At 43.4% G+C, this 18,907-nt stretch overlaps 3 protein-coding genes across 5 annotated transcripts in view; all 3 read right to left on the reverse strand.

The window, feature by feature from the left end:
• The window catches only part of CARS1 (cysteinyl-tRNA synthetase 1), a 34,455-nt gene extending 33,888 nt beyond the window's left edge, over positions 1 to 567 (reverse strand). Inside the window, exon 1 of one of the 3 annotated variants that reach the window (XM_040558597.1) lies at positions 423 to 567. In XM_040558597.1, coding sequence (XP_040414531.1) covers positions 423 to 447 — 25 coding nt within the window. In that variant the 5' untranslated portion in view covers positions 448 to 567. Of the gene's footprint in view, positions 1 to 305 lie in introns of all 3 variants that reach the window. The other 2 variants (XM_040558598.1, XM_040558595.1) reach the window with 2 other exon arrangements.
• Positions 568 to 667: 100 nt separating this feature from the next.
• On the reverse strand, positions 668 to 10,870 carry LOC121070858 (tumor necrosis factor receptor superfamily member 10B-like). The gene is made up of 10 exons (XM_040558599.1): positions 10,768 to 10,870; positions 9,553 to 9,646; positions 8,617 to 8,748; positions 8,312 to 8,423; positions 7,639 to 7,712; positions 6,832 to 6,927; positions 5,821 to 5,852; positions 2,739 to 3,071; positions 2,237 to 2,285; positions 668 to 1,427 (listed from the first exon to the last, which is right to left on the reverse strand). The coding sequence occupies exons 1-10, from the start codon at positions 10,792 to 10,794 to the stop codon at positions 1,132 to 1,134; spliced, it is 1,245 nt and encodes a 414-aa protein (XP_040414533.1). The 5' UTR covers positions 10,795 to 10,870; the 3' UTR covers positions 668 to 1,131.
• A 1,768-nt stretch (positions 10,871 to 12,638) lies between these two features.
• Positions 12,639 to 18,907, reverse strand: part of OSBPL5 (oxysterol binding protein like 5) — a 132,965-nt gene continuing 126,696 nt past the window's right edge. The window contains 5 exon segments of the mRNA XM_040558620.1: positions 12,639 to 13,947; positions 15,004 to 15,106; positions 15,724 to 15,841; positions 17,004 to 17,142; positions 17,669 to 17,854. Of these exon segments, the coding sequence (XP_040414554.1) occupies positions 13,812 to 13,947; positions 15,004 to 15,106; positions 15,724 to 15,841; positions 17,004 to 17,142; positions 17,669 to 17,854 (682 nt within the window). The 3' untranslated portion in view covers positions 12,639 to 13,811.

Here is an 18,907-nt window from a genome sequence, read left to right on the forward strand (position 1 = left end):
CACAAAAAAAACTCTGGAAAAAGCCAAAGTTCAGAGCCGAGTTCAGGGTAGAACAGGCAGAGATAAGGAAAGAGAACAGCGGGTGAAGAGGGCAGGTGCCGGGGAGCCCCAGTGCCGGCCGGCAGCAGGCGCCCCCCGCCTCAGGTCGCCCGCGCTGAGGGGGCAGCCCCGCGCGCCCCTCCCCAGCCCCACCGCCATTTCGCGCCCCGCCACCCCCCGCCGACCGCCATTTTGCGCCCCTGAGCGCCACCGCCCCAGGGCAAACACCCCCCCCCCCGCCCGGCGCGTGACGTCACGGCGCCCACCTGACGCCCTAACAGAGGCCGGCCGTGACATCACCCCACCGTCAGGGCGCCGTGACAGCCCCGGCGGACGCTTTCCCGCGCCTCACCGGGACCCGCGGCTCCGGCCCCGCGCCTTACCCGGCTCAGCCGCGGCCGCTGCCATCCCGCCGCCTCCTCCTCCTCCTCTCGCTGCCGAGCTGATGCAACAGCGTGCCCGGAAACGGTGCCCCGCCCCGCCCCGCCCGCTCTACGTTACTTCCGACTGCCTCCCCGCCGTCACCACAGCAACGGCAGCCGCCACCTCACGCCGTGCCGTCGCCTCACCCGCCGCCATTTTAGCCCGAGGCAGCCTCTCAGCGCCCGCCGCCGCTTTTTCTTTTACAGCCTTTTTATTTCAGTGCTTTGAACAGAACGCTTCTTCGCATACCGCGCGCTCTCACCACAAACAAAATGCGATTAATTCGTAAACAAAAACGCAGTTCTGTCAAAAACAACATCAGGCGCTCTGTTCTCACAGAGAGCACCCAGGTCCATACAGCACACGAAGGAAGGGTCCTTCTTCACAGCCTCATGAAGGAAAGGCAAACTAAAGTTTCTCACTCTCAATTTGCCATCCAATGCTTGAGTTTCATATAGTACAACTCAAAAAAGCACCTTAGTCAATGTTGCAAACGCAGCCTGTGTCACGATTAAGCATCGACTGTTAAATCGCTTCTGACTCCCTGGAGGAAGGTGAGGGCATCACATCTGCACTGCCACTTCTATGAGCAGTTTTTGGCATCCTTAATTATAGGAAGTTTGTAGACATATATATGTACAGGAGCATTTTTTAAGTTCATTGAAAATGTTAATCTGTAGCTACTATTTTACTTATTATGTTATTACTTGTTAAAGTGTTCATTACATTATCATAAGCCTTGGTATCTAGATACCTTAACTCATCCAGTAACTTTATAATAGATTGTTTCTCTCCCAGTGTGTTTCTCCAGATGAGAAGCATCTGGTAAGATTGTTCTTCTGTGTCATTAGGCCAGTCATAAATAATTTTATCAATATCATTTTCTTTCAGGTGAGTTCTCATAAGACGCCTCCATTTTTTCACTGGTACTTCATTTATGAAAGCCCAAAAGCTATCTCTCAGTTCTGGGGAGAGAAAAAAAAATATCAGTTTAGGTTCTAAAATACAGATTTTTTTTTTCCACAGATAATATACACATTTTCCAATTACTTTTTAGCAAATACGTGTACAGACCAAACAGTAACAGCAAGGCTAGGTTTGGTACTTAAGAAGCAGAACAACAAATAGGTTCCCTATTTATCTTAAGAAGCTGAAGATACCACTCTACATATCTCAAAAGTAGTCTCTTCAGATGAAATACCATTCAGTAAAGGTGGTTTTTGGGGACTGCATGTTTCTGCTTACTCTTAATAAGGCTACTCAACAGTAGCCTTTAACCACCTCACTCAGCTAACAGTACAGGTTTGCCACAGCAAGACTAGCATTAGCAAAGCCCATCACTTGGCCATTTCAGCACGTCCACATACTAGTTACTAGTACACATATGTGGCTTTGATGCAGTCTTTCATTTAGCAGAGATTTGACAGAAAGACTTCCTGTTCTGGCCTACACCTCAGTCATTAAGGCAGTATCCCAGTTCTGCACCACAGACTTGTTTAAAACACGCAAACAAATTCTGTACCCCGCTTATTCTTAAAAGCATGACTGCATTACGCTGCCAGAAAAGACATACTTTAAAGTAGATCAATCCATCATCACAGTGATTGAAACTTTTCTTAAATGCAGTACTAATCCTGTTTCAGTGTATTTTACAATTAACTGAAAGCCTTATATCTTTAAGCAATAGTCACAGTCACTCTAAACTATTGCTTAAGTAGACTAAAGTCAACAAGAAAAAAAAAATCAGAGTACTGACCGTTTATAGGATGCTTACCTTTTTGAGAGAGATCTTTAACAATTATTTGATATTTTTGTTTTTGTACCTGTAATACAAAGTTGGACCATTACTTCTAGCATGCCAGAACACTTAATTCACTTACAAGTTATTCCTGAGCTATTTGATAGCTTGCTTTCACAATACACATGCCAATAACGGGGTGGGTCAGATTTCACAGTACAGCTGAAAATGAGCATGCTGAAAACAGCTGTGCTACTAGCTTGTAAGTGAAGCAACAAGACAATGTATTTGGTGCTATTGCTAAAGAATGGCTTGTGGGTCAATATTGAACATGAAGATGAGAGAGGCACAGCAGATTAAATGATGGACTGACGTCTGCTTTCCCAAAATATCACTCTCCATGTGTTCTATGATATCTTTAAGACAAAGGTTCCTCTTTCTTATCATCCTGTCATCTATTACTCAAGGAATAGTTAAGAACTCAAATTACACATCAGAGAACATATGATGATGAGATTTTTTTTCCCCCCCAACTTACCATATGATTTGAAGGCATCCTACCACTCAATCTTTTAGATTGTGCATTCTGGTAAAAAGCAAGATTCTGCCCAGTTTTTGCAGATAATGAAGTGTCCAAAGTAATCTTCTTCCAACAATCTTGTATGGAACACCTCAAATTCTGCAGGATTATGCCCCTCCCAGATTGCACAACACTGTTTTCCTCTGGTGATTGGCATTTTACGTTCAAATTAACACTAGCTTGTTCTTGGCCCTCTGGACTCTTAACAGAGTTTTCACCATCTGGATTGGCTGCATTATTTGTAATTTTCACTTCTGATAAAATTAGTCTTTCAGTACTACCCTCAGATGCCTGTAAAGAAAAAGAAAATTATTTGGGAGATATTTTATAGGTAGGTCTTCAAAAACAGTTTAGGTGAAGGAAACAGAATACTTGAAATCACCAGACATCAAAGAAATAATAGAGCTGCTGATTTGTCAAAGTGAAAAACGTATAGAAGCCACAACTTCCAAATGGTTTCGAAGCCTAAACCTTCATCTTGCTGGCTGTTCTGCTCCCACCAGGCTATGTGGTCAGGCTCACAGGCTACCTCCACAACAAATGAAAATTTTTTCCTCAGGTTTTCACTGTTATTCATTAGTGCTTGCAGTATCTCTGGGTCTGGAAGTACATACTCCTCCTAAGGCAGGAAGGAATTAAGTTGCCATGGTGCACCCAAGCCGAGCTGACATAGCAGCCTGCTAACAGTGACCTCAAGCCTGTTGTTGTGTGAAGGCTGATGCTCTCAGAGCTTTTGCTGAGCCAGTAGAGCATTATCAGTCCCATGTAAAAGTATGAGCTTGGGTTTGTTTGTTGTTGTTTTTTGCTGAATTAGTTTTCCTCAACTTCACACAATCAACTCTGTTCAAAGTGAGTATTGGAGCACACTACATAGCTTTAGGGAGGGAAGCATCATTTCCAGTATTATCAATACATTAAATAAGCCTATGCCATGAAGTTCACCTCAGGCTGATGGTGACCCACTAAGAACAGTACAAGTATGAAGCAGATGAGGGTATATCTAGCATATCAGCTTATGTTGAAAGTGGAAAGTTTTAGGCAGCTTTTTTTATTATTATTTATTTTACAAGTAGAAAGTGAGGGCAAGTGTTGACTGTTTCTCCCATATGACTTCAGTTTAAGGTGCATTTCCTGCATAAGCCCATGTGATTTCTGTTTGCACAAGGTCAATGACCCATATGTGACATCACCATGTCACCTGTGTGTGTAGGCAGGGATGTGACACTACCCCACTCAGCACACAGTTATACACCATTCTCCTTGAATTCACTTTGAGGGTGCAAACAGGTTAAACAAGCTGCTTCTATTTGTACAGGACAGTTCTTAATAAGGTAACCTAGTGACTGAAGGTTTACAGCATGGCTAATGTAACTGATCGATTTTGGAAGGAAATAATGTAGGAGCAACATATTTACAATATATATATTTTATAGCAGTGTAAGTTCACTGGTACTTCTTTGGAAGGACAGCATGCTGGTGCCAAAATAACTGGTCTCAGTAACGTATCAGAATGCAGCTCTCCAAATAACGATTGTTACAGTAGCACAAGTACACAGGTATTACAACTTAAGTTCATGATAGTATTATTATTTCAGATCTAAATGTCACCATGCACCATTCATGATTATATTATTCTGCTACAGTAGATTCAAAATGTTATGTCTGCCTATTGCTATGCTACACCACTTTGACCAGGTTTTCTGTCATGTTCCTTCATCAGCTTCTATGAATATATGAAACACTGCGAATCTGGCCAGGGTGTGGGAAGAGAGACAACCCAACAAAACCCAATGGGCGATTCAGATATTTGAGCCACTTATGGACCTTAAAAAAAGAGAAAAGTTTAAGGTAATGTTTTTAACTGATCTTTCAGCATCATTCCTTCAGTTTTCAAATATGTGACAGTTAAAACACATTTAATTGCTTGAACTATTTTACTGGTAAATTAGACGAGCTCATGCACAGAGTACTACTTGCTTTGGGTGAGAGACAAGGAAAGTAGCAGGGGGAAGGATGTGCTACATGTGCTATGAGAACACTTTGGATCCTTAAGGATTTCTCATCTTCAAAATCTATTTTAGAGCTTGATGCTATGCTATGACTACACTAGTCAGAAGATCAAGCTCATTTCTGCCTTGCTGAGCAGTTAGGAGTATTTAGCTTTTCTATTTAGAAGTTATACAAGAGTACTTAACTAGTCTAGCTTCCTCTTGCTAAATACAAGACTAGCAATAGTAGAATAGTTCATTTGGAATGCACCTACAAAGATGATGGAAGTCCAGCTGCCTGACCACTTCAGGGGTGACCCAAAAAGCTGGAGCATATTAAGGGTGTTGTTGACCATGTGTAACTGTAAGATTCTAAAACAGTCTTTGACCACAAGAGGCCAGGATAAAACTAGCTTTAACAGTGGAACATGTGTCAGCAGCCAGCCTTAGCATGGTAAACACTTTTCGGGATATACTTCTGAACCAGCATTCTGAGCCCTGATCACCTTGACTTATGAGACAGCCTGTGATCAAGACATTGGACTACAAGGTCCTGGTCTGTAACTTGAGATGTCAGTTTAAAGGCAGGACACAGTCACTTTGTCCGCTGGATCAAGAGAAGTAATCTTATGGATTGGTGTTGTAGCTTTCCTCGCATTTTGTATGAAACATCACACAGGAAATTGATAGCTGTCATTCCCTGGGGATTATAAGCCTGAAGCAGCAGAGAACTAGTTGAATCAAGGCACCACTTGGCAACAGTTTGAAGTGAAAGCTGGTGCTTCATCTCAGTTTTTCCACTTTGAAAACATTCTGGTCACAGGCTCTGTAATGTTTTCAATGCAAGCACTAGGGAGGCCAACTCCACTGGATGCATACCAGTAAGGACTGCATGAGGCCCTATATGAATCAGGACTTGTTACATTTCAGGAACACACCCTACCAGACATCTACAGCAAGACAAGAATTAAAAGCTGTGTAACAGGGAAAATTAATAGTGCTTTAGTTGCACAAAGCTTTGAGATAAAATGGTGTACCTATTATATACTTACCAGGCCTTTTTCTACTTTGTCAGGTGAAGTGGCTGAAAAATAAGAGTAACATTAGAAGACTTACTAGGAATTGCTGCAAATTAAATTTCATACAAGATTTACATACAGTAGAACTTCTTTACACAAATCAAAAGGTCCCCTACAAGCCATTTAGTTCCTTGAAATGTCCAAAGTTACTACCCTTAGCTTCCACCTACAGTGGAATCTACACCTACACTGTGCCTTCACACAGGCAAACTGTAAAATATGGACATCAAGATGCAGTTTGGATTTTAAGCCCCTCTTTCAAAAGAAAGAATTCCCAATTCCCGCACCCCCCCCAGCCTATGCTTCTTAGGCATTGTCGTGGGCTGTTGCAATACAAATTGAGGCAGAAAATTTGACCGCAATACATACAGTAAGTCATGATCTGAATTTCAAAGGTAAACTTCGTTCAAAATTGCTTCCAATATCATCTAACTAAGCTAGTTGCAAAAATAGTTTAATATGCAGTAATGTAAAAAAGTATTTCTCAGCAGAAGATATTCATCCTCACTAAAAAAAACAACTATGTGCATTCATATAGGGCTAACCAACCTAACAATCACATTAAGAGGCTGAAATGATGCAAGGGCAGTGATGTATTGAAAAAAAATTCTACAATCAAACAATGAGTGAAAAATCAATGATCTAGTTAGTTGATACTTCTTGTCCCATGCCTGAGCTCATGCACAGGGTTTTCCTCGCTATTTGCCAATACAATGCAAGTAGATGGGGGGGAGGGGGGGCTTCCTTTTAAGGACCCTATGCTAGTCTTTGAGGCCAGGGCATCTGTTCAGTTAAAGCTTATTCATTTTATTTACTGAACAAAACTGGTCTCCATTTCACTCAAGTTACTTAATTGAATCACACGCTAAACAAATGGGAACTTATCTATTAAACAGATCCCCTATAGAGTAACACCAAAAGAATAGCCTTAGTGCATGCTCTGCCTAGTTCTGGAAAGTTTATGGGTAGTAATCAAGCAGTTACCTTTATCACGTCTCAGCTTTTTAATTATAAGCACCACCACCACCAAAACAACAACCACCGAAATAATTGCAGTAATCCAAAGAAGAGATGTGTTTCCTGCAAAGAAAAAGGAATAAAATCAGTGCCTGAAATACTGAAGCAGTCCCCACATATGACATTCTGAAGTACAATTCTTCCCTGCCACCCTATAGAACAACCTAAACTCCACACTAGTATAAGGACCCAGCTAGCCTGTCCTAGAAAAGGCACTGGGACTATCAACTGACCTGAATCCAAGTACTGGTTTGCAGTGCACATTGTTATCCCAGTAGCAGTGGGGGATTCTGTACAGAGCTGCAAAGCAAGCTCTACAAGGCTTTCAAAAGAAATATTTAAGTGGAAAAGGTATGCGAAGGATGGCAGATTGATGTGCTATAGTGTTGGTAGGGCCCATTCCTTCCTTTTCTAGTCAGCAGAAGAGGAAAGTCACACTACACACAGCCTCTCACATGCTAAACATTAATGAAATGTTTGTACTGGTCCTAACTTTTAACAGTGAGGATGTTGCAACTTTGAAAACCCTGGCAATACGTATAGCTTTTCACCAAGGTAGGTGCTCTTTTGCTTTAAGTGAAGTTTAAGATAGCTTGTCTTCCCCAACCCCTTCAAGAACTTGTCTCTATCAAGTAATTCCCAGACCGACATACAGAAGCTCCTAAGTACACTACAGAGGAAGTTCAAGCCACTGTTTTTACAGACCATTTCTGTGTTATTAGCCAGAATTCATACACCCAACAGACCAAGCCAAGTGGTATTTACGTTCCAGACCTTGATCAGGTAAGCCACATCCTAGGTCCATCGTAGCATTGCAATTCTGCACAATTTCCTTCCCTTCTGGACACCTGAAGTGGATGGCAAAACAGTTGTATCAACATTTCTAGAGTGATGTACTAAACCTGTTCGTGTTCAGGCAGAGCTTAGAGACAAACAGAACATGCATAAACGGCATAAACAGATTTGTTAGAACTGCATCTTTTAAATAACCCAATACCTTGTAAGATTAAGTAAAAGCAAAAGGCTAACATACATAAGCTGTTTAAGTGGAGCAAAAAAGAAAACACAACCAAACACCAACAACACATGTAGTGGATGCATTATTCATGCATAGCGAGTTTTCTTCAAGTGGTTCTACCTCCTGAAGTTTTGCAGCAGCTGCTACAATGCTTATTCAATTGTGAATGTGGGGAAATACTAATCTGAAGACACAAAACATGTAAGCACATAGACATAAGCAACAAGCACAGTGGAACCAAAAATCTGTATCATCTGGGTCTCAGCCTCATGTATTTTGAGATCTAGAATTTAGATGTATGAATAATGCTATTTGTCTTCGAGGGAATTATTCAATCTAAGTGATGTGGTAGGTATTAACACACATTGGGCCACAGCTCTGAAGTTCACTAGAAAGAAAAGAATTGCTTATGTTCATTATTGAACTTACGTTTTACTGCATCTTTGACATATTTCACAGCCCTCAGCAGGGCAGAAGTATCCTTGTTTGCATTGGCATTCAGTGTCACGCGTGAGAGTACAGGCTCTCAAAGTTATTTGGTCTAAAAGTTAGAAAATGAGTATAAAAGTTGTAGCTCTATACAACTGTGCTTAAGTTATACCCTGGCCATAAAGGCAACATTTTTCCCCAACCTTGTTATTCTCAACAACCAGAAGTGCAAAAAAAAAAGAGCACCAGGCTTTCTGCATTAAATTAAGGGCACAAGGGTTAAGGTTTCACTGAAACTGTGGTACCGTCTTTGCACTGTCTGCACAGCAAGCATTCTTCCAAGCCATTTGCATGAGCAGTATAATCTTCCCCTTCAGTGCAAGAGATACATCTTCCTTTTGAGTGTGGAGTACTGCAGTGCTGAGCAACATAAGTACCTGTGGAAGAGGAGAATCGGCAGAAGCAGCACTCTCAAGGGATTGTGTAACATACAAATTAGCACAGCAGGATGTTACAATATAAAACCATTTTGGTCAAAGTCCAACCCTTCCTTGCAAGCAAGCAGCACGTCACAAGGGAACTTGTGTGATGCAGCATGGCCAGGAGGCACACCTGAGCTTACTGCTCAGACAAGGGGCAGTGGCAAAGAAGGCAGCCAGGCAGGCCTGCACTGGGACACACCAGGGAGCACACAGGATTCACTGCAGAAGCTCAGTGTCACTTGTTCAGCCAGCACCACCTCGCTGGAAGGGGTGTATGGCAGGCATGGAGAGAATTGCTTGTACAAAAAAAAGTAACAAGAAGATCTCTTCTCCTTCATCTGAAGGCTCTTCAAATACACCAGATAGCCCTGTGATACTACCCAAGGGCAGTGCACTTCTTGGCACAAAACTGAGTTAACTGCACACATTGAGCAAGGCAGGGAGAGCACAGCAAAGCAAAGTTCCACGTACAGAAATCAGAATTCCCCTGGGCTCACTGACTATTGTTAAGAAAACAAACACAGAAAGCAACCCGACTTTGAACACTTCATCCCCAACAGCGGGCAGAGACTTTCTGAACTGCTGCCAAGATATCGCGCCCAGTCATTACGTGTTACACAAAAAGCTCTCGCTTAAAATGGAGTCCAGCACCAAGAAGCCATCACAGCATCAGCTGGGCTTAAAATTCCACAAGCTGGAATGTAACAGCAATAATCAATCACCTCAGATGGGGAATATGGAGACTGTCCAAAGTCTTACCTGCTGGGCACAAGACACAGCAGAGACCTTTGTGCAAGTATTCTCCCTCTCCACAGTCCTCTGCTCTGTTTCCAGACATTATCAACAGTGTAACCTACAGCAAAGACAGACAGGTGTTCAAGTGATTCAACCTGCCAGGACAGGATAGCAATCTTGGGGAGATGTTCCTGTAAAGACTTGAAAACATATTCAGAAGCTCATGGGAAGCCACAAAGGAAACCCAAACTAATTTCTGCTAAGTGTGCTGTTCACAGCAGTAATTACAATCACAAAGGATGGGTTAGAGCAGCACCACAGGTTCCAGAGCAGCAGCTGAAACGTTTTAGGAAACTATTGCCCAAGTCCCCCACCTCCATTTTAACTTTTCTCTTCTTTTCACTAACTCACTACAAGCAAACTCCAGAGACCGAGGTTTCTGCCTCGTGCAAGGGATTTGTTCCACTCACCCTCGGCCTATCTTTAACTTAGAAGGGTCGAAGTCTGCCTTAAAGAAAAAAAATAAAAAGGATACGCCCAAGGAGTTTTCACACCGCGTTTCTCACTGGCTCTAATCTTCCTCAGAAGGCAAGTGAATGAGTCATCGACAACAAGAAGCAGCCACCTTACCCTAACTACAGGACCACCAGGAAAAAAAAAATCTTTTTTTTTTTTAAAAAAAAAGGAAAAAGGAAAAAAATCCTGTGCGACTACAGTAGCACGAACCGCCAAGGAGGGGCGGCCCTGGGCCGTGGTGGCACCCGGGCACAACGTGTTTGGGCCTGGGGACGGCAGCAGGAGAGAAGCAGCTCCGCTTCTGCCCCGTAAGCGGCGGATTTAAGGGTCGCCCTCCCGCAGCTCCGCTCTTCCCACTTTCTCCTCGCGGGACACCCAAAGCCTGCCCCGTAACGGTGGGGTTCACAAAAACACCCTCTTGGCAAGCGGGACGGTGGAGCTCTTCGGGCTGGCTACCGCCCCCAAACCTTCCCCCGACGGAAGAGCAGAGCCGCGACCCGGTGCCCGCCCCGGCCCCATTTGCCTCCCCAGGCTTAAGGAGCGCTTTGCGAACTCCCCCGCACCCTCAGCAAGCACGAGGTAAAAACGAGGTCCCAGAGGGACTGCTGGAAGCGAAGGCGGAAAACCGCACGGGGCAGGACGCCCAGCTCCCCAAAAAGGAAGATTTCCCCGCCCCAATACACCCCAAAAGGACAGAGCTGAGGGGACAGGTCCCTCACTCACCAGCAGCCCCACCGCCCTGCCTCCCATCGCGGCGTCTAGCGCTTCCTCGCCGCGCTCCCGCTGCTCGCCCGCAGGAGGAGGTGGTGCCACCGCCCATTTATCCGCCCCGGGGCGAGCCGCCCCCGCTCCGCCCCGCCGCCTGCCCGCCGGGAAGCGGCTCCGGTGCTCCCCTTTTCCACCCGTGTGCCGAAGCGCTGATTTGCAACGGCAAGAGGGCAGCCAGGTAGCACGGAAGAGACTGGCCCCAATGCGAGCAAAGTGAGGAAAAGAGGGTAGAGCGGTAGTACGTATCCTGGTGGCGTGCTTCGTACCGACTGGGAGCAAGAGGAAACTTTAGGAAACGGCTCAGCTCCTGGCTTTCAACCCAAAGCTCACGTCTGGCTGCTAAAGGGCTACTTGCTGACCACAAAAAGGAGGGCAGAAGGAGAATTTTTCAAAAAAACGCACAAACTGGCTGCATAACCGGGTTTTCTTACTCCCCCAGAGTTCTCATTTTTTTCAACAGCAGGTATTGCTCCGAGAGAGATAGCAACAGCCATGATTTTCTTCAAGAATAGTTTTCATCCTCCGCATGCACATAACTGGCATGTAGGAACATTCACCTCCAGATGTTGAAATTGGATTAATAGCACAAGGATGCACGGAATTTTCCTTTTGGGATTATTTTTAATCCCTTGCGGCAGTGGCAGTAAATGTTGGATACTTCTGTTCTTCTGATGCATAATTAGTTTATATAGGTTAATAGTTTCTTTCATTGAACTGCTCCTCTCTTGGTAATGTTTTTTTCTTTATTTGACTGCAGTAATAAGTCCTAGTAAAATCCCTGTGGGTGCAGAGTTTCGTAAAATGGAAAGGATCCAAAGAATTTTAAACATTCACCTAGTAATGGCTTCCTGGTCAGCACTACTTTTTTTTTTTTTTTATTAGTAACTATGTTCTCAAACCCAGAATATATGACATACCTGACATGTAAATATCCCCACAGAAGAGGAGAGGCTCCTTGCAGTAACTTGAATACATGGTCCCAAAGGGGGGCATGTCTGACAAGGAAGTCTGTGCTGACAGGCCAGAGATGTGCTGACTTGCTGAAGCATTTAAAGTGAGATTTAGGCAGGAAATTAGTAGACATGTTTGCACAACTTTAGGAGCAAACATTTTTAAGGCCCATATGGGACTTTGTGTAGCCAAACAAGTCTTAGGAACGACTGGGCATTCTTCCCTAGGTAAAGGCCAGGGGACCCACTTCTACCAAGTTTTAAAGTGCATATAGTGCGCATCAGACTTCCTCAGAAAAAGGAATGGACAGGACGCTGTGCTTCAAAAAGGCATCCGATCTGGACTGAAAATGTTGACATTCTTCAAGGATGAAGAATCCTTTGTTTCTCTGGAGACATTTTGCTAATAATGAAATCACTCTCACTTCTTACAGCTTGTGATTTGTTTCTTACAAGAACGTCATCTTCTGGGCGCTGGCTTGTATCCTGTCCATGACAGAGAGCTGTGGTTTTCTCTCCACGCAGCTATCCCCTATTATCAAGCCACCCCCTTCACGTAAAGGTTTTCTAACTCTTAAGGCAAGTCTGTACATTTATGTGTGACAAGTGAAAGTCATGCACCGTCAGAGGCAACCACTTCTACTTTGAGGAAGTCACTATAATTAAAAGACATGGACAGCTCGAGCCAGATGCTTAACCATGTACCAACATGCTATTGCTATTCCAAATTACTGCGTGTATCTGAGATTCTTGCAGGCCTATTCCTGTAGTGTTTTTTTTCCTCTAAAAAGCATGACCTAAGAGTGGTTTGCTTGTAAAATGCTGTAAAACACAAAACCATGGTCAAACACAAATAATTTCTCAGACAAACTGCCATTGAAAGTTGTGTGTAGTTTTATTTCAACATATCAAGCACAAACAGGTTTCCCCTACTTGGGGAATATGACGAGGAATGTAGTTAAAAATTTGGAAACATTTACATTGAAAGATAGCCCAGACTGGCACCACCACTAAGTATTTTAAGGCTGTATATATAGCAGTACTTACCACTTGGAACTAGAACGGCTTAGTATTGTCTGCAGTCTACAGGAAATATTGCAAATCTTTAAAAAATGGTGTAAGGAAGACTATTAACAGATTTGAACAATGCAGTGGCACAATCCTTCCTCCTTTCTGACCTTTGACAATAAAAGTGCCTACGACCAAACACATGTACACCCATATTGCTCCTGTCCTTCTCACCTATTCTGGGGCAGTTTCTACAATACTTGTGTGTGGTATTATAAAACAGCCATATAGCAAATAATAACAATAACAGTAAGTGACCGAGTTCTACAAATAGGTTTGTCTGATGTGACACTCCATGGGCCCAGTCCGGACGCCAATCAGCTCTGTAAAGGTATAAGGAGCTTTCACTGAACACTTCCTGTTTCCTGAAAAGGAATGGTGCTAAGAAGTCACACATATTTACAGTTCATGTGAAATGGAAAACAAAACATCCTGAGGTCCCGTTCTGTGTGTGTGTGCTGACAAAACAAATTATGACCTAATATCCTGGGGGGTGGATTTTTTTGGACCAAGTGTGCTACCTCACTTAATTAAATGCAGCCAGACAGGCACTGTGAACATCAGTTCCTTACAGCTCCCCAACTACACTCCCTCTCTCACAGAGCTATAAACCACGCCGGTGTGGCTTTTCCAAAACGCTGGCATGTTTACCATTTTGGGGGTACCAATACTGTTGGGTAATTATTAATTGCATCAGAAAAGGACAAGACATAGAAAACAAATTGCACAATTAAAGCTACATTTGGCTTCAGCATTAAGGCCCATACAGGTTAAGAGGTCCTTGAAGATGTACATGTAAAAGGCAAAAATGACATAATCTGCAGGAACAAAGTTCCTAGGTCCCTTTTCCACCTGTCTTTCAACTTTCTTCCACCTCTGCCGCGTTGGTTCTAAAGTGCTTTGGTGCCTCACTGGGCTCCTTGCGCAAGTGGCCCCCCCTCCTGCAGCCAGTAATTGTTATTGCTGCCAAACGTAGTGCTTTTATTTGAAGACATAATTAATGAATAGTTGACACATAAGAAAGATGCAAAGGAGAAACCAGCAGCGAGAGTCCAGGAGGAAGCTTTCAGAAGAGACCTTCCTGTGGAAGGATTTTTTGTTCAATGCGCTGAGGTTTCTGGAAAAGAAAGCGGTATGTTTATTTGTGTGTTTGAGGGAGTGGCCAACACCCAGAGCCCCAGAGTTTCCACACAAACAGGGATCCCACGACTTCTGAGGCACCATAATGGGTATGGCACTGTGCCCCACAGACTCTCCTCCCCTCTTTTTAACAGAAAAATGAGTACTTCTGGGTGCTGCTGGAACAAGCAAAGCACAATAACTGGCATGAGAAGATGTAACGGCACAAAAACCAAGAAATCTCTTTCCCCAGCACCCATTCACAAATGTATGTCCTAACCTTCCCAAATGCAAGAATCAGCCCTGGACATCTCAAAGAGCAACAGAGAAGAGCTAAAATCATGTCACCAATTCCTCCAGCTTCCAGAAACGGTGGGCCTAGTATGTGATCCTGCTCCACCGATGCCTCTGTAGGGCCGGATAATATGCCTCATGCCTTAAGGAATCAGCGGGGCTCCCTGGATTGGATGTAGCAGCTAATACCTCCCCTGCCCTCCCCAAAGGAGTCTACAGTGCAGAGCACCTTAACAGCAGTTGGTTAAGCATCTGTGTTCACCATTTCCCTCAGTTGGCAACTAGCAATTTACACAAGAAGAGGGAATGTAGTGCTTTTCACCCCGTGGAGCTCAGTATTGAGACCATGTGCCTAAGTCTCTGCAGCAAACTGAGCAAATTCAAAACATACTCAATGGCTGATAAGAAGGGAGATCCATGCCTTCTTGCATAGCAGTTTTCTTTATAGCCAGCACTCTGCCCAACCCCTCCCAGCTCCTGCAGCTGTTTTGCAGTTGGGAGTGCCAGGAAATACCTAACACGCTGAGGTGATACTTTTTGCCCCCATAAAGAGAGTCTTAAGCGGAAGAGATTACTGTTTCAAGTAAGGGTTGGTTTTACCTTTCTGATGCATAAGCTATTAAGGTTACCTATTGAAGCAGTTGTTCGCTGCACCCCTGCAGCTGATAACGACGCTCCAAAGGCCACAGCGGAAGACTTAAATGCCACAGGTTATTTTTAGTCCATTAAGATAATTGCTTTGATGAGGGAAAATGGTTACCTGTGTATATCCTGTTGGGCTCTCTGTAGGGATAAGACAGCTGAATGAATTTCCTTCAGGTGATTCATTTCTTTCCCACACTGAGTGCACAGACTTCCAAACCCTGCGGCAAAATATTAACGGACATTATGTTTTACATCACCATCTCTGGTGGCGGTGATGAAACATAAACCAGGTTCACCCAGCAAGTAGCTGACTGTGATCAAATTGTCACAGCTAGGGGGGACACTTTCAGGAGGAAACATGGGGAAAAGGGGACAGGTGGCAGAATCTTCCACCTTGAGGACAGAGGTCAATGGACGGGATCCTGTGACATTAGTCTGGGGCCCCTTCTCAGCTGTCACAAAACTCTTTTTACAGCAGTTAAGGGGAGGGGGATGGAGTGCTCACATCTGCTTCCATCTCTGAAATATTCAAGGTTACCTCCATCCAAGGCTGAGAAAAGGGAATGAGAAATTAAACCTGTTTCCCATCTATTGGAATTTCATTGTATTTTCCCAACATATTTTTTCCAGGAGTTGGGAAGCCCTTATCAGTATAGATAGCATAAGGCAGAAAAAGGAGTGAATAAGGAAAGTACAAAAGCAGAACATTCTCTTTGTTTGCCTGTGGACAATGGGCTTGCACCAGGCTGGGAAATGTCCAAGGAATGCTCAAGGAATAAGGTACCGAAGGAGGACAAGAATAAAAAGTCCGGCTCAATGATATCCAAATACTTGCCATCATCATCTGACAGCTCCTGTACGGATTCTGGTGTTGAACAGCTGCTCTCTGTATTCTGGCTGTGGTTGGATGGCTGATCACTGGTTTTGCGGCGTCTGCAGTCTTTGGCAGATCTCTGAATAAAACAGGGATTAAAAGAGACTCAGTCACTATCAAACTGAAGACTCTTCTGTTTGAACAGTATCATGTAAGCTGCTGAGGAATATCTGTGAGGTTGCGAAGTTTGATTGCTTTTTCAGCAGCTCCTAGTAGTTGGACTCCTGGCAGCTAGTTACGGATATTAAAAGCTCGTTAAGGGCACATGCCCCATACAAAAGCATTTCCTCAAATTATAACATCCTTAAGAAACCCATACAAATTATTTTTGTCTTAGCTACAACTGACACATACTAGTGATGAATTTTATAGTTCTTTCACTGAGTCATATACCCACCAAACAGATACATAAGAGAATGGGTGAGAAGAAAAACTGAGAACCAATTTTCCTGTAAAAGATTTTTCAGAAGGTGACTGAAGAATTTAAACACTGGAGAACTTTTATACCTGATTTCTTCAAGTAGATTGGAAAGTTTTTCCCCACCTCTGGAATGGGTAAACCAAACCCACTGTTTCCTAACAGTTCTCATATGAGGGCCTGAAAAGCAGTTATGAACCTCAGCTTTCCCACTGTTTCAGAGGTGTTCAGATTTGGGGTACTATCAAATAGAAGTCTATGTTCCTAATAAGACACAAGTTCTTTAGTGTAATATGGATTATATCTTGCTAGTTCAGATGTTCTACATTTACAAAGCATTTTCTGAGTAACATGAATTACTCCACAGATGAATGCAATGGTACCATTCCCACTTAATATAAAGGATGGGCACAAGTTTCTTGTCCTAAGAGGAAGCAAGTGATAAAGGCAGATGGCATGGACTGAAATTTAAATTGCAGGACCATGGCTGTGCACTCCAATACCTTGGTCACATCCTCACTATGGAAAATTTCCTGTTTTGGAAACTCTGAACAGTGAAGCTCAGCTCAGTCACATGCAAAACCCAGTATAAGAGTCAGTGTCAGTAACACTGTGTGGGAAAAAATACCAGAAAGGATAGGACACATCAACCAGGAATTACAAATAGTTAATGACGGTACGCTACTGCTGGCCTAGAGTCGTAAGCTATATCTACCCAAAACAAACCTTTCAGCCTATGCTGTGCTTACATGGAAATGCTGCAGAAAGGGGCCATCTAAACAATTATAAAAAAATACTGTATTTCCCAAAACAGGCCTTTTACCTTGTGCTGTGTAATTTGATTGTTTATGCATGTTGTTGTGTGGTTTGACATCCTTGTAGATAAGTGTCTTTCCATGGTCTGCAGTATCCCATTCTTCTCAAATTGGGCAATGTCATTCAAAGGATCCCAAGGTCTTAAACTTTTGAGACCAAAGGAAAGAACATCAGAAAAGCAAGAATACCACTAGGTGTGTTAAGAGCAATGCACCAATTCCACATGCATCAGGGCAGACATTCATCCCTGACAGTAACAAGACTTTCCGCAGATGCCGTGTGTGGAGTAACAGACACTTCCCTGCATACACAGTTCCTAACAATGAATGAGGGGCTCCAGTCACCAGAGGCTTCACCCTTCATGTCAGGAGAGGAGAGCACAGTTGCCAACTCTGCTTGCGCAGTGCAGAAAATCTCTGCTAAATGATTCCACACTTGATTGCAGCAATGTGGATTTATACCAATGGCACAGCAGATTTTCCATTGCCATGCCCTCGATTCCAGCTATGCCCAATTTGTATCAGGAATACGCACTCCAAGAGAGCTCAGAAAGCAAACCCAGGGCACAGTCTGGGGAATGGCAGGACCAGAATTACAGGTCTGTAACCTCACTTGCAGCCCTGGGAACTCAAGCATAGAGGTCTGCTCATAACCCACAACCCCGCCACTCACTCCTCATATTTGTAGTGCCATTCATTAGTCGTGGCATCATGCCGGAAGAGCAGCGGTTTCCATTCTGTGCCATTCTCTCTCCGCTCCCGGGCGGCATTCCTCTGCTCCTCCTCCAGCACAAATTTTTCCTGCGTTGCCTTGTGTTGATCACCTTTGTTTATTGCACTAGTAACATGCTGCCAAAGCCTACAAATAAACAAGGAAAGAAGTTAATCTGCCTTAAAAACAGCAGTTTGTTTTGCCAGCTGGAAACTTAGAGCAGATACGTTTCTGGTCTATTGATACTCCAGAGGACCAGTATCAGGATTACTCAACCTCAGTTTTGGCTTGCAAATTAAATGAACATCATGAGAATGGCAACAATGAATGCCGTTATGTAACGATCAGGGGAACTTCCCCTTAGATAACATCACCTACAATATTCATTAAAACCTTCGGTGCTGTCTGTGTGAGTTATAAAGTATTTATGCTCAGTTCATTGAGGTTAGTGGCATCTTTAGAGGTGATTGATATATAATGAAGAATCTGTTATCTTACTGTCCCTTTCAATCATTTAGGTTTAGAAGTCTTTGCCTTAATGTCTATCCCTGAATCAAAGGCTTTATATTTAAAATTTAGAAGCACTGGAAGATGAATGCATGTGCAAGGCTTGCAGCTGCACATGCAATGTTGTACTTCAATATAGGAATGGCAACCAGTCTGTAGGAAGTCAACTCAACCCACAAGAAATGGACATGTGGTTGTGCACACAAACTAAAAGCACTGAAGTCTTTCATTCACACTTCTTTTCAGCTGCCAGAAGATTTGTGATCTGTCATATGATGTCTCAATGAGCCTCTGGATTAAGGAGAGGATCTGTCTTTTATAAGAGAAAAAACATTACTTTCTTTTCACTATAACAAAGATGTGATAGCCCTCTCTACAGTTCCTCTAATCAGGGCATTCTAATCTTCATTTCAGATTGGATATACTTCTGAAATTAGCAGTGAGTCCTCCCAAAACATTACTGGATGGTTTAGTGGTTAGAATAGGGACTGGAGATCCAGGCTGTTCCAGTATTCCCAGCTCTCCAAAACACCAGTCCTGCCTTTAAAAAAATGATTGCATTACTGCATTTCATTTGGAGCTTGCTGTGAGGCTTTTAATGTAAAAGGGGTACTGATGATTTCATTGTATTTCTATCACTGTATGCTAAAGCAAGACTCTAAAACAAGCAGCCGCTTAGATGATTAACTGGAG

Source organism: Cygnus olor, chromosome 5, assembly GCF_009769625.2.
Source record: "Cygnus olor isolate bCygOlo1 chromosome 5, bCygOlo1.pri.v2, whole genome shotgun sequence".
In the NCBI taxonomy this organism is placed as follows: domain Eukaryota; kingdom Metazoa; phylum Chordata; class Aves; order Anseriformes; family Anatidae; genus Cygnus; species Cygnus olor.

Bases quoted from the DNA above. Each gene is read 5' to 3' on its own strand.
- LOC121070858 (XM_040558599.1), bottom strand. From the start codon at position 10,794: ATGGGAGGCAGGGCGGTGGGGCTGCTG. The intron at 5,853-6,831 runs GTAACTGCTTGA...CTTATTTTTCAG, and splicing joins AAAGCTGAGACGTGATAAAG to CCACTTCACCTGACAAAGTA. The intron at 3,072-5,820 runs GTAAGTATATAA...TTTTCTTTACAG, and splicing joins ACAAAGTAGAAAAAGGCCTG to GCATCTGAGGGTAGTACTGA.